The sequence below is a fragment of the Panthera leo genome, chromosome D1 (genome assembly GCF_018350215.1).
Source record: "Panthera leo isolate Ple1 chromosome D1, P.leo_Ple1_pat1.1, whole genome shotgun sequence".
NCBI lineage: Eukaryota > Metazoa > Chordata > Mammalia > Carnivora > Felidae > Panthera > Panthera leo.
The window spans coordinates 39,538,105-39,553,631 of NC_056688.1; the positions used below are offsets into that span (position 1 = coordinate 39,538,105).

At 43.4% G+C, this 15,527-nt stretch overlaps 1 protein-coding gene across 1 annotated transcript in view; it reads left to right on the forward strand.

Annotated features, from left to right (window-relative positions):
* The first annotated feature begins 7,354 nt into the window (after positions 1 to 7,354).
* Positions 7,355 to 15,527, forward strand: part of VSTM5 (V-set and transmembrane domain containing 5) — a 29,669-nt gene continuing 21,496 nt past the window's right edge. The window contains exon 1 of the mRNA XM_042906659.1: positions 7,355 to 7,445. Coding sequence (XP_042762593.1) covers positions 7,355 to 7,445 — 91 coding nt within the window. The remainder of the gene's footprint in view (positions 7,446 to 15,527) is intronic.

Consider the following 15,527-nt stretch of genomic DNA (forward strand, 5'->3'; position numbering starts at 1 on the left):
GAATTCCAGAAGAGGAAGAGAGAGAGGAAGGGGCTGAAGGTGTACTTGAACAAATCATAGCTGAGAACCTCCCTGATCTGGGGAAGGAAAAAGGCATTGAAATCCAAGAGGCACAGAGAACTCCCTTCAGACGTAACTTGAATCGATCTTCTGCACAACATATCATAGTGAAACTGGCAAAATACAAGGATAAAGAGAAAATTCTGAAAGCAGCCAGGGATAAACAGCCTCTAACTTATAAAGGGAGACCCATAAGACTAGTGGCAGACCTATCTACTGAAACTTGGCAGGCCAGAAAGGAATGGCAGGAAATCTTCAATGGGATGAACAGAAAAAATATGCAGCCGTGAATCCTTTATCCAGCAAGTCTGTCATTCAGAATAGAAGGAGAGATAAAGGCCTTCCCAAACAAACAAAAACTGAAGGAATTCATCACCACTAAACCAGTCCTACAAGAGATCCTAAGGGGGATTCTGTGAGTGAAATGTTGCAAGGACCACAAAGTACCAGAGACATCACTACAAGCATGAAACCTACAGGCATCACAATGACTTTAAACCCGTATCTTTCAATAATAACACTGAATGTAAATGGACCAAATGCTCCAACCAAAAGACATAGGGTATCAGAATGGAAAAAAACAAGACCCATCTATTTGCTGTCTACAAAAGACTCATGTTGGACCTGAGGACACCTTCAGATTGAAAGTGAGGGGATGGAGAACTATCTGTCATGCTACTGGAAGTCAAAAGAAAGCTGGACTAGCCATACTTATATCAGACAAACTAGACTTTAAATTAAAGGCTGTAACAGGAGATGAAGAAGGACATTATATAATAATCACAGGGTCTATCCATCAGGAAGAGCTAACAGAAATGTCTATGTGCCGAATACAGGAGCCCCCAAATATATAAAACAACGAATCACAAACATAAGAATATTCCTCAACAGTTATTGTTTGTAAAGTGCTTTATGGTCCAAATCAGAAAAGAACCATCCCATCCCTGAGGGTTGGCACCTCCCCCACACTGATCATTTGGCATTGATTGTGGTTGTTTACAAGTTGCTGACAGCGCTCACCTGCACCCCCTCTGGGGCAGACCCGGCTCTCAGGCCCAGCCCTCACCTTGCCTTAAAAGGGTCTCAGGAGTCTCCTAGACCACATGTACCAACGAGGGTTCACAATTTACTGGAAAAACATATTAACACTGATTTACTGGACAAACTTATCAACCTTCTCAATACTTCTAATCATATCGTAGACTAAGAAACTAAAATGTCAATGGGTTGACAATAATGCAGTACATCCGGTCTATAAAATTCCATTGAATTTTACATGCTGCAACATTGCACATCTTGTTCCGGAATTATAGGTAAATGCTAGGATGTTTGGCACCTTTCTGTGTGACTTCACACCTAAGGAAGAAGGAAACTACTATTTATTGTGAAGCTAGTATATGTCAGGTACTGTGCTGGGCACTTCACATATTGTGTCATTTAATAACAGAGAAGCAGAATAACAGAGTGACGGGGAGAGCAGTCTCATAAGCCTAACAGCCTGAGTGCAAGTGAAGCTCTGGTACTTATTGACTCTGTGCCTCAACTTTCTCGTCTGTGAAATGGGTAGAGTGATAGAGTACTTTCTGCATGGGAGTGATTAATTGATTAAATGATTAAGTGAGTTATTACAAGACAATGTGGACAGCACTGACCTTCCATTATTAGTAATCTACGTGTATCTTCACTACAACCTTGTGAGACAGTATGATTCCTACTCAGTTTACAGATGTAGTAACTGATATTCAGAGAAGTGAGGCCATTTGCTCAAGGTCACAAACCTAATGGTGCCAGACTTGGTATTTGAACTCAGGAACGCTCCGAGTACAGCCCAACATTGAAATTCCTGGAATTAATGAATTCACGACCTCCTATCATGTGTCCCCACTACCGATAAAGTAAAGGACAAGAGACTAAATCACTTTTTGTTTTAGCTCAGGAGAAGAGGGAGTCACAAAAACAACCAAAGAAAAGCACAAGATAATATCAGATAGCGATTATGCACCGAAGACAGTAAAACAGACTGATGTCTGGCAAAAACTGAAAATAGCCCAAATGTTCATCAACAGGTGAATGAATACACACGCTGTAGACAAGAAATGAAATGCTGATGTATTCAACAACAGGATGAATCTCAAAATGATCCTGGATGGAAAAAAACCCAACACTATGTACTGTATGATTCAGTTTATACAACATTGTAGAGAATGCAAATGAATCTGTCATAACAAAAACAATCCAATGGCTGCCTGGGGCTGAGGGCAGAGAGAAGGACTGACTGCACAGAGGAGCTTCGAGAGCGATGGAAATATTCTGTATCTGGATTGTGGTGGGTGTTTCATGGATGTATCCACATAATTAAACTCCTCAAACTGCACACTTTCAATGGATGCAGTTTCCCGCACATTAACAAAACCTCAGTAAAGGTGGTTTTAAAACATGGGGCAATGACTGTGCTTGTGCTGAGAACTAGGTGATGAGAAGGATGTTCAGGGTGTAAGGAATTAAAGAGGTATAGTCCAAGGGCACCTAAATGTTTTCAATCCATGGTGAACCAGGAACCAGCAACTGGCCCCTGATGCAAAATGAGGAGGTTCAGCGTCTAAAGAGAATGAAAAAAGAAGAATGAGACCCACCTAAAATTTTTGATGATCACCAGGCACTGGCAATTCAAAACAAAATGCTCTTTCCTGCTGGAGCAGACCGCCCCTACACCAGCCACTGTCTTCTGTAATGGTTCACGGGATCAGAAAATTCTGTGTGGCACACGGTTCTCAGTAATTGTTACTGAATATAGTGGCAAACGGCGATTTTTAAGATACGATTGATAAGCTTTGGTCTCACACATATTTTTCTTTGGCAGGACTCCCTCATGGTGCCCAGCCTTCATGATGTTTTCATTGACTTTTACTGAAATTAGACTTGAACAGCTCAGAGCCTGTCTTGTCCATGGGATGCCCAGCCCATCCAGGCACAAAATGGTAATATCAGACCCTGTGAGCCAACTACAAATGCCAGCAGTTCAGGAAAACCAGTTTGTTTATTTGGCTTTCTTTTTTTTTTTTTTTAATTTTTTAATGTTTATTTATTTTTTTGAGAGAGACACAGAGCACGAGTGGGGGAGGAGCAGAGCGAGAGGGAAACACAAAATCTGAAGCAGGCTCCAGGCTCTATGTCAGCACAGCCCAATATGGGGCTCGAACCCACGACCGGTGAGATCATGACCTGAGCCAAAGTCGGACACTTAACCGACTGAGCCACCCAGGCGCCCCTGTTTATTTGTCTTTCTAATTTTCATGTTTGTTTTGTTACGTTTGTCTGAAAATCTGCAGACCACATTCTGAGATCAAGCACATGCCACCTGCTCCAGACCGTGTACCCAATGCCTAATATCCCATTTTTACCGAGGAAGAAACTGAGACCCAGAGACATTAAATCATTTCCACAATGGAACAGCTAAGACCAGAATTCAAGTTAGACTTTTGCCAGCCGCCCCAGTGCCCCCAGTGCATATGTACTGAGCACCTTTTACATGCTCAGCGCTATATAGGAAGAGATAACCCATAGAAGATCTAGAATAAATGGTCTCCGTCCTTTAGAAGTATAATCTTTCAGCCCAAACTAAAAAGCACGAATACCACAGGGAAATTTATTCAGTTACTGAGCACCTATTATGCAAGGCACTAATAATCTTGACTCTGTGATAAAGAATCCAGAGTTTTCCGTGCAGTCACCCCCTTCACACCTGTGTCTTAGTGACCTTCACAGCAGCACCAGTAGGTAAGAATATTGAAATCCCACTTCACAGCCAAGGAGACTGCTGTAAAGAAATGTTAAATAGTCTGCCTAAGGTCACACAGCTAGGAGAAGAGCTGGGCTTTTCCTGGGTCTGTCTGACTCCCGAACTGGAGTTTGGAGTTCTTGTGCACTGTGTCTCCAGCCTCTCTATTATCAGGCAGTAGGGATTTTCAAAATCGGGATAAAAAAGAACAGACTCGTTGGTTGAGCCTGGGCGGCAGACTTGGTTTCCGCTCAAGCTGTAGTCTCACGGTTCGTGGTTTCCAGCCCCTCACTGGGCCCTGCGCTGACAGTGCGGAGCCCGCTTGGGGTGCCCTCTCTCCCTCAATCTCTGCCCTTTCTTCTCCCATGAGTACACACACTCTTTCTCTCTCTCAATAAATAAACTTAAGGAAAAAAAACTATTAAAAAAAAAAAAGAGAGAGAAACATAATAAGCATTGGCACTCACCCTTAAGGCTCACTGGGAATGTAGGTCATAGAGACTACACTCTAGGATACAGGCAGTTTGGACCAAACCAGTCCAGTGTTAAGAGCCTTAGTACACTACATAGCCCCATAAAAACCCAGCTCTAAGGAACCAACTTTAACGAAGCTTGTGTAGGTCTTCCATATTGTAACGTTCATTCCCCTCCCAGCCCCGCCACCCTCCTGGCACCTTACCAATGTCCATTGGTGATAAACAATAAGCATACTTTCAAGAGAGACAAAAGAAGCAAGAAGTTACAGATCATCTGAACGTAGTGTCAATTTTCCAGAAACACCAGGATATATCGCCTCACAAATTCTTATGTACGTACAGGAACAATGGAAGAGCATATGTGAAATCAGGACTGTCCTCAAAAACAAGAACTGTGTGCAGCTACAGGGCTGTCATAACCTTGGACACTGTAAACACATCATTTGTTTCTCTTGGAAGTGAAAAAGTGGCTCCGAAGGCTTTGAGAAAATAAGCACTGGTGGATGTTGATTCTTTTCCAGAGTGGTTGGTTGGTGAGAAGAGTTACCAAATACCTAATTGCTGTAATATATGCCAAAGATGGCAAAGAAGGAGCCAATATATCGGATTAGGTGTGACTCTCGAATTACATCCTTTTAGCAAAAACAAGCACCCTCACTCAGTATTCAGTATATCAGCCCTTCAAGTCCTAGTCCCAGTCTACTTTTCCGGTCTTCCTTCCCACTCCTCCTTCTCTGCCCCAACCAGACTGATGCCATGCCTGGGATCTTGTAGGCACTTAACCGATATTTGTTGAAAGACAGAGAGGAGGAAAGGAAGAAAGAGAGAGAAAAGGAAATGGTAAATATAACCATGGCTGAAATGGACTCATGCTATCTTCCTGCTCCCCTCTATGCAATCCTACTCTAAAGAAAGGATCTGAGGGGCGCCTGGGTGGCTCAGTTGGTTAGGCGTCCGATTTCGGTTCAGGTCATGATCTCGCGGTTCATGAGTTCAAGCCCCGTGTCGGGCTCTGTGCTGACAGCTCAGAGCCTGGAGCCTGTTTCAGATTCTGTGTCTCCCTCTCTCTCTCTGACCCTCCCCCGTTCATGCTCTGTCTCTCTCTGTCTCAAAAATAAATAAACGTTAAAAAAAAAATTTAAAGAAAGGATCTGATAAACTTAGTTCTAAGTGTCATCAAACATGACCACAAGAAGCTTCTAACTAATCCAGAGCAGTGGTTTTCAACCCTGGCTGCACATCAGAATCACTGAGAGAGCTTTTGAGAAACACTAATGCCCAGCCCCTGCCCCCCACCACCCTGAAAATCTGATTCATTGAACTGGAGGGACACCCAGTTCCATATTGTAACATTCAATCCCCTGGTGCTTTGTTTCTAATGTGCAGACAGGGTCGACCGTTTCTGGCACAGCCCAGTCCCCTCAGAGGTCCAGAAAGTTGATGTCACTTCTCCATGGCTGGAGAGCTGGGAGGTGACAGAGGCGGGATATAAACTTACAGCATCACTGGGTCATTCTAGCCTTTATCAGCTCTTGATCTCACGATATTCTTTCTTCTCTCGTAAACGTCTCAGACTTCAGTTTTTCTCGTCCATATATGCATTTAGCAAATAGTTATTAAGCACCTACCCTGTGCCAGGTCTGCAGCAGTGAGCAAAACAACCAGTTTCCTCTCACCTTGGCCTCAGCAAGAAGAGCCCTCATACCTGGATGCCTTTCTCAATTTGGATCATTTGGGCTCCACTAGTTTGTGAATTTCTTGGGACCAGGAGCCATGAGTTATTTATTTTTGGAGCTGCAGAGCCTAGCACATTGCCTGGTGTAAAGGCAGATTTGATAAAGTTTGATGAATAAACAAGTACGAGTGATTCCTAAATCCCCACACATGGATCAAGAAAACAGAAAAATGTCAAGAAGACCACTCGTATTAGTCAGGACTCTCTCAATTCTATGTCATTGAAATCTAACTTAAATTCTCTCCGTCCAGAGAGGGTATTTACTTGCTCGTAACTGGCAAAGGCAAATGTGCAGAATCCCAGAGGTCAAACCATGTTATTAGGGCTCAGTCTTTCTTGGCGGCTCCCAGCTGGCTCAATTTGTGTCCGTTGGCTTCATTCTTAATTCACAGGCTCTCCATGTGACAGGCAAGACGGTTCCCCAGTATTCTCAGGTTTGTATCCTCTGATTTCAGCAATCCCAGCAATGACGCCAGGGCAGCCTCCAAAGGCCCATGTGCCCATCCCTGAACCAAACACTATCTGGTTCAATGCTCTCTTAGTATCTCCCAGGGGCCAGGCCCTTTGCAAACAAATAGGCTGTCCAAGAACACTTGGATAGATGAAGGGATGGATTGGTGCATGGGTAGATGGGTATGTGGGTAGATGGATGGATGGACCGGTGTGTGGATGGTGGACAGATGGATGGATGGATGGTGGGTAGATGATGAATGGTGGGTGGATAGATGGGTGGGTGGGTGGATGGTGGAGAGATGGGTAGATGGATGGATGGTGGGTGGATATCATTAGTGTCCAATGGCTCCACCCAGAGCTGCCTGAGGCTCTCTTGTTGTCCCCTTCTTCCCACCCCTCTTACCCCAGGCTGTCACTTCACTTTCCTAAAAGCCTTCTGGTTGCCCATGGAGCCATTAGATGGTCTCTCTTGGTCCTCAGCCAACAGCTAGAACTTTCCCTCCCTCTTGTATCCAGCATCCAGCTGAGTCTGGAATCAATACCAGGACGCTGGGTGTGAACGGAAGGAGCCTGCTCTTTATTTGCCATTATTTACTTCTGAGCGTGTGCATTCCCACTGCTTTCCCATTCTCGCTGTCTCTCCTCTCTTTTCCTTCCCACTCCTTGGGAACTGGCTCAACCACAATAGGATCGGCTCATCTGCATTTGGCCCTAGAGGACCTGCCAGACTCCGAGGAGGAGGGCAGAGGCGGCGGGCGGGCGGGAGCCGCACGGCGCTGTGACAGCGCACAGTCGGGCCCGCGCTCGCCGCCTGGAAGCCCATGCCGGGCCGGAGCCGTGCCGGGATTGCTCATGAGGCCTCTGCCGAGCGGGAGTAGGAAGAACCGCGGCATATCCCTGGGGCTCCTCGCTCTCTGCCTGACCGCAGCCTGCTGTCTGCAAAGTAAGCGCGGGGCGGCGGAGGGGGGGGGGGGGTGCGGTGGGGCGAACGCAGCGGGGAGGCTCGGGGCGCGGCGGGGCGGCGGGGCCAGGGGGGCTGCGGAGGACCGCGGGGTGCGCGGGGCGCGGCGGGGGACCGCAGGGCGGCATTCGGGTCCCAGGTGTCGTGGCTGCCGGGCCACAGGCCCTAGCCCACCTTGGGGGCCCCGCCTGGCAGGGGACGCGCTGCTCCCCGGCGGGGCTGGGCGCGTCCCCTAGGGCGCCGATCGCGGCCGGAGGGGACGAGCAAACCGCAGGCTCTCCGGTCCTGGCACCTTGGGCCACTTGGGGGTGCCCGTCCCGGCCCCGCCCGGCGGGGCGTTATCAGAGCCGGAAGCCGGCGGGGAGATAACCGGCTCCGGGCCCGGGCGGCCGCCTCCTCTGCAGTATTTTCTATTTCTTTTTCCTGGAATGACCGGACTGCAGCTGAGGTGTTCCGACCCCAAGGGCACGCGGGCCCCGCCCCCTACTGTGGGGACCCCTCGTCCTCCTCCGGGCTTCCCCAGTCACCAGGACATTCTGTAGGCCTTCCCTAAACGCAGAAGAGCCCACAGCAGACTCTCTTGAAGTAAAGGGGTTCTGGGGGTTTGGGTTTGGGTGTTGGGGCTTGAGGTGGCCCTTGCCACTGTGCACTGAGTGGCGGGCTTTGGATGACCCTAGAATCTCCCTAGTATGGGGAGTCTGGATGTAAGGCACAGCTGCACAAACTCCCAATGGCACAAACTACAGACTGTAAGTTTTACTTTCTCGTCTAGTCATTAACGTTATTGTCATTCCCATTTTACAGATTAGCTAAGTGAGGTTCAGAGTGACCAGTGCAGGGCCATTGGAGGTGGGAAGGCCAATAGTAAGAGCCAGCTCTTACTAAGCATGGATGGATTCACGATCCCTCAGACTTTACAAGACTTCTGTCCTTGAATCCACAAGGCAACCCTCTTAAGTGCTACTCGATTTCTGTTTCACAAGTGAGGAAAGGAGACACAGAGGTTGCTACTTGTACAAAGTCACCAGCTGTTCCTGGGGAGGGTGGGGTGCCAGGGTTCAAACCCGAGCACTCTAGCACTGCACCCTTACACCTCTCTGACTAGAGCCCAGCTTTGGAGACTGCACATCTCAGAAACTCAGAAAGACTGGGACCGGGCATGCACTTCTGGCTGCCTGTTGAGGGAGAAGTAACAGGTTGTTATTTCTCAGGTAGGTGGGTGTGTTTGGCCTGGCAGTGACCTTTTCAATTGTTTTTCAAGGCTCCAAAACATGTTTCCAACCACCATTCTTACACAACAGATGTTCCCAAGACTCAGGCCCCAGCCAATTGCCACAGTGTGTAATTCATTCATTCACTCACTCCTTCAGGGCCCCCTCTGCCTGTAGGAAGCAGGCCTCGGTAGGGAAACCTAGTTCAGAGTCATGCCCTCGGACAAGCAAACGACAGTGCCAGCTTGCAGTGGTGACTCTGGAGAGGCAGGAAGTGCAAACCTTCTGGGAGCCCTGGACGTTCAGAACCCAGACTGGAGAACTGGCCCCACTGAGTCATTCGTGGCCCAGTCCCCAGGAGGACAGAGGAGCGGGCTGAGTCTGGTCTAGGGAGGGAGTGGATAGGCCAGAAGCCACCATGGCTAGAATGGAGCTGTGGGTTCTGGGCTTAGCTGGGGATGGGTGGGAAGGGGCGGGAGAGCCAGTGTAGGGAGAATCTCACCGAAACTCCCGGAAAGGCCCAGAAACCATTCCAGGACAGGGCCCGTTCATGCTCTGTCTCTCTCTGTCTCAAAAGTAAATAAACGTAAAAAAAAAAATAAATAAAATAAAAAAAATAAAAAAAAAATAAAAAAAAATAAAAAAATAAAAAAGAAAGTCTTCCAAATTCCTTCATTTCTGATCTCCATGGGAGATCTGACATACTCCATGCTCGTCTGGGAGGGGGCTGCAGACAGGAGACCCTCTTTTCTCTATTACCACCAGGACCTGAGGACACCTATATGTGACACCCTATTTGCTGTCAGACTTTTTTCTTTAACATGTATGTATGTATGTATGTATGTATAATGGATATACAAGGCATTCAATATTACTGTAGGTGTACAATATATTTTTTTTAGATTTTTTAAATTGTTTTTTAAGTTTATTGATTTCTTTTGAGAGAGAGCAAGAGAGCGAGCAGGGGAGGGGCAGAGAGAAGGAGAGAGAGAGAATCCCAAGCAGGCCCTGCACCATCAGCACAGAACCCGATGTAGGGCTCAAACTCGTGAACCATGAGAGCGTGACCGGAAATGAAACCATGAGTCAGGCGATTAACCGCCTGAGCTAAGGTGTTAGCTAAGGTGTACAACATATTGATTTGATAATTCTATGTATTGCTCAGTGCTCATCAAGATAAGCGTAGTCATCCTCTGTCACCAACAACATTATTAAAAGATGATTGACTGCGTTCCCTATGCTGTACTTTTCATCTCCGTGACATTTACTTTATAACTGAAAGTTTGTACCTCTTAATCCCGTGTCCCCACCCTCCCAGCCTCCTCCCCTCTGGCATCCACCAGTTCTCTGTATTTAAGGGTATGTTTCTGTTTTTTTGTTCGTTTGTTTTGTTTTTTAGATTCCACATATAAGTGAAATAATACGGTATTTGTCTTATCCATGTCTGACTTATTTCACGTTGCATAATACCCTCTAGGTCCATCCACGTTGTCACAAATGGCAAGATATTCTTTTTTATGGCTGAGTGATATTCCATTGTAGATATATACCACTCCTTCTTTATTCATTCATCTATTGATGACACGTCTGTTGCTTCCATATTTTGGCCGTTGTACAATAATGCTTCAATAAGCATAGGGTTACATATATCTTTTCAAATTAGTGTCTTGGTTTTCTTTGGGTTTTCCAGCAGCGGAAATCCTGGAACCCATGATAGTTTTAATTTTAATCTTTTGAGGAACTTCCATACTGTTTTCCACAGTGGCTGCACCAGTTTTCGTCCCCACCAACAATGCATGAGGGCTTCCTTTTGTCCACATCCTCACCAACATTGGTTTTTTCCTTGTCTTTCTGATACTAGCTATTCTGACCTGTGCAAAGTGATATCTCACTGTGGTTTTGATTTTCATTTCCCTGATGATTAGTGATGTTGAGCATCTTCTCACGTGTCTGTTGGACACCTGTATGTCTTCCTTGGAAAAACAGTTATTCAGATCTTCTGCCCATTTTTTAATCAGGTTGTTTGGGTTTTTTGGTGTTGAATCGTATAAGTTCTTTATATATTTTGGACACTAATCCCTTAGCAGATATACCACTGCAAGTATCTTCAATAGTTGCCCTTTTGTTTTGTTGATGGTTTCCTTTGTAGAGCAAAAGGTTTTTATTTTGGTGTAGTCCTGAGTCTTTATTTTTGCTTTTGTTTCCCTTGCCTGAGGAGACGTATCTTTTTCTAGATACGCAACATTTTTCTATGTTGCGAAGACTGATATTCAAGAGATTACTGCCTCTGTTTTCATTTAGAGGTTTTATGCTTTCAGGTCTCACGTTTATGTCTTTAATCCATTCGAGTTCATTTTTGTGTATGGTGTAGGCAGGTGGTCCAGTTTTATTCTTTTGCATGTAGCTGTCCAGTTTTCCCGAAACCATTTGTTGAAGAGACAAGTATTCTCTCATGTACTCTTGCTTCCTTTGTTGTGAGTTAATTGACCATATAATCTTGGATTTATTTCTGATCTTTGTATTCTGTTCTGTTGATCTCTGTGCCTGTTTCTGTGCTAATACCATACTGTTTTGATTATTATAGTTATAGTTACAGTATATCTTAAAGTTCAGGGTTATGATACACTCAGCTTTGTTTTTCTTTCTAAAGATTGTGTGGTTATTTGGGGTCTTTGTGGTTCCATACAAATTTTAGGATTCTTTGTTCCAGTTCTGTGAAAAATGCTGTTGGCATTTTGATAGGGATTGCATTAAATCTGTAGATTGCTTTGGGTAATATGGATTAATGGTAATAAGAATTAATGATATTAATTCTTCTCATCCATGAGTGTGGTATTTCTTTCCATTTGTTTGTGTTGTCCTCAATTTCTTTCATCAATGCAGTTTTTCATCAGTGTTCTTTCATCAGTATAGTTTTCAGAGTTTAGGTCTTTCCCCTCCTTGGTTAAATTTATTCGTAGGTATTTTATTCTTGTTGGTGCTAGTGTAAATGGAATCGTCTTCATAATTTCTTTATCTGCTACTATTAGTGTGTAGAAATGCAACAGATTTTTGCATATTAATTTTGTATTCTGCAACTCTACTGAATTCATTTATCAGTTTGAATAGTTTTTTGGTGGAGGCTTTAGGATTTTCTATATATAGTATCATGTCATCTGCAAATAGTGGCAATTTTACTTCTTTCTTACCAGTATGGAGCCTTTTAAAATCTTTGTCTTGTCCACTTGCTGCAGCTAGGATTTCCAGGACTATGTTGAATCAAAGTGGTGAGAGTGGACATCCTTGTCTTGTTCCTGATCTTAGAGGAAACACTTTCAGTTTTTCACCCTTGAATATGATGTAAGCTGTGGGTTTTTCATAGATTTCCTTTGCTATGTTGAGGTATGTTTCCTCTAGACCTACTTTATTGAGGGTTTTCATCATGAACAGGTGTTGTACTTTGTCTAATGCTTTTTCTGCATCTATTAAACTAATCATATGGTTTTTACCCTTCCTCTTATTAATGTGATGTATCATCTTGAATGATTTACAAATGTTGAACCACCTGGATCTTTATATTAATCTCACTTGATCATGGTGAATGACTTTATTGCTGTGTTGTTGAATTCTGTTTACTCATATTTTGCTGAGGATTTTTGCGTCTTTGTTCATCAGAGATATTGGCCTGTAGTTTTCTCCCTTTTTATAGTGTCTTTGGTTTGGGTATCAGGGTAATGCTGGCCTCATGGAATCCATTAAGAAGTTTTACTTCGTCTATTTTTGGAATAGTTTGAAAAGAATAGGTATTAAGTCTTCTTTAAATGAGTCAGAGAATTCACCTGTGTAGCCATCCGGTCCTGGACTTTTGTTTGTTGAGAGTTTTTTTTATTATTGATTCAATTTTAATCTAGTAATTGATTAGTCCAGATTTTCCTGAATCAGTTGTGGAAGGGTGTATACTTCCAGGGATCTACCTACGCCTTCTAGGTTGTCCAATTTGTTGGCATATAAATTTTCCCAATATTCTCTTATAATTCTTTATATTTCTGTGATGTTGGTTGTCATTTCTTCTGCTTCATTTCTGATTTGATTCATTAGAGTCTTCTCTCTTTATTTTCTTGATGAGTCTGGCTGTAAAGGTTGGTCAATTCTATCTTTTCAAAGAACCAGCGCTTGGTTTCATTGATTTTTTTTTTTCCTACTGTTTTTTCTGCCTCCTTCATTTATTTCCGCTGTAATCGTTATTATTTCCTTCTTTCCACTGGTTTTGGGCTTTGTTCTTCTTTTTCTGACTCCATTGTGGGTAAGGTTAGGTTGTTTATTTGAGATTTGTTTTGTTTCTTGAGGTAGACCTGTTGCCATAAACTTCCCTCTTAGAACTGCTTTGCTGTGTCCCAGTGATTTTGGATGGTTGTATTTTCATTTTCACTTGTCTCCATGTATTTTCGTCTTTTCTTTGATTTCTTTATTGAGTTGTTTAGAAGCATGTTGTTTAGCCTCCATGAGTTTGTGTGTTTTCCAGTTGTTCTCTTGTAATTGATTTTCAGTTTCATTGGTTGTGGTTGGAAAAGATGCTTGATAGGATTTCAATCTTGTTAAATTTATTAAGACGTGTTTTGTGACCTAACGTGATCTATCCTGGAAGATGTTCCATATGCACTTGGAAGAATATGTAGTCTGTTGTTTTGAGATGGAAAGTTCTGTACATATCTGTTAGTCTATCTGGTCTAATGTGTTTGTTGCTCAAAGCCATTATTTTCTAGTTGATTTTCTGTCTGGATGATCTACCCATTGACGTATGTGCTGTGTTAAAGTCCCCTACTATTATTGTATTGTGTCAGTTTCTTCCTTTATGCCTGAAAATCATTGCTGTATGTATTTAGGAACTCTGTGTTGGGTCCATAAATATTTACAATTGTTATGTCCTCTTGTTGGATTGATACATTTATCATTATGTAGTGCCCTTTTTTGTGTCTTGCTACAGTCTTCATGGTTTTTTTAATTTATTTTTTCTATTTTATTATTTAAAAAAATTTTTTTTAATGTTTTTATGTATTTTTGAGACCGAGAGAGACAGAGTATAAGCAGGGGAGGGGCAGAGAGAGAGGGAGACACAGAATCGGAAGCAGGCTCCAGGCTCTGAGCTGTCAGCACAGAGCCCAACCTGGGGCTCAAACTCACAGACTGTGAGATCGTGACCTGAGCTGAAGTCCGACACTTAACTGACTGAGCCACCCAGGCTCCCCTTCGTTTATTTTGTTAAGTTTATTTATTTATTTATTTAGAGAGAGAGAGAGAGAGAGAGGGAGAGAGAGATGGAGAGGGGCAGAAAGAGAGGGACAGGGAGAGAATCCCAAGCAGGCTCCACACTGTCAGCACAGAGCCAGATGCAAAGCTTGATCTCACAAACCATGAGATCATGACGAGAGCCAAAATCAAGAGTCAGATACTTAACTGATTGAGCCACCCATGCACCCCGTTACAGTCTTCATTTTAAAGCCTATTATGTCTGATGGAAGTTTTGCTACCTTGGCTTTTTTTTTCTCTTCTCATTTGCATAGTATATGTTTTCCCAGCCCTTCACTTCAATTGGTATGTGTCTTTAGGTCTCAAGTGAGTCTCTGGTTGGCAGCATATAGATGGGTATTTTTTTTAATCCATTCAGTCACCCTATGTTTTTGATTGGAGCGTTTAGTTCATTTACATTTGAAGCAATTATTGATAGGTAGGTACTTAATGCCATTTTGTTCATTGTTTTCTGGTTGTTTTTGTGGTTCTCTGCTCCTTTCTTCTCTTGTTTTCTGGCCTTGTGGTCTGATAGTTTTCTTCAGTGTTGTGCTTGGATTTCTTTCTCTTTGGTTTTTGCACACCTATTATAGATTTTTGATTTGTGGTTACCATTGGGTTCAAATATAACATCTTATATGTATAGCGGTCTGTATTAAGTTAATGATCGCTTAAGTTGGAACACATTCTAAAAGCACTAATGTGTCCTGTATATGATATCATATTTTGCATGTTTTTATGTTGCCTATCCTGTGACTAATTTTTGTAGATATAATTGATTTTCCTACTTTTGCACGTTAGTCTCCATTCTGACTTTGTAACTGGTTAATCTACTACTTTACTATATGTTTGCTTTTACTTGTGAAATTCTTTCTCTTTCATAATTTTCTTACTTCTAGTTACGGCCTTTTCTTTCCCTTTAGCATTCCCTTAGCATTTAGCAAATGTTAAAGAATTCCCTTTAACATTTCTGGTAAGCCTGGGTGAGTGGTGATGAACTCCTTTAACTTTTGTTTCCTGGGAAACTCTCCTTCTATTCTGAAGGATTACCTTGCCTGGTAGGGCATTTTTGGTTGTAGTTTTTCCCTTTTAGCACTTTGAATATGAATATATCATGCCACTTCTGGCCTATAAAATTTCTGCTGAGAAATCAGTCAATAGCCTTATGGAGTTTTTCCTGTATGTAACTGTTGGCTTTTCTCTTGCTGTTTTTTTTTTTTTTTTAAGTTTATTTATTTTGTGAGAGACAGACCCCACTAGTCGGGGAGGGGCAGAAAGAGAGGGAGACAGAGAATCCCAAGCAGGCTCTGCACTGTCAGCACGAGCCCAATGTGGGGCTCAAACCCACGAAACCTGGAGATCATAACCTGATCTGAAATCAAGAGTTGGATGCTTAACTGTCTGACTCACTGAGGTGCCCTGGTCTCCTGCTGCTTTTCAAATTAAAGGTTCAATTCTCTTCCGTCATCATCATCGTTTTAATGATTGTGTGCCTTGGTGTGAACCTCCTAGGGTTAATCTTGTTAGGGGCTCTCTGTGCTTTCTGAATCAGCAAGTCTGTTTCCTTCCCCAGATTAGGGTTTTTCAG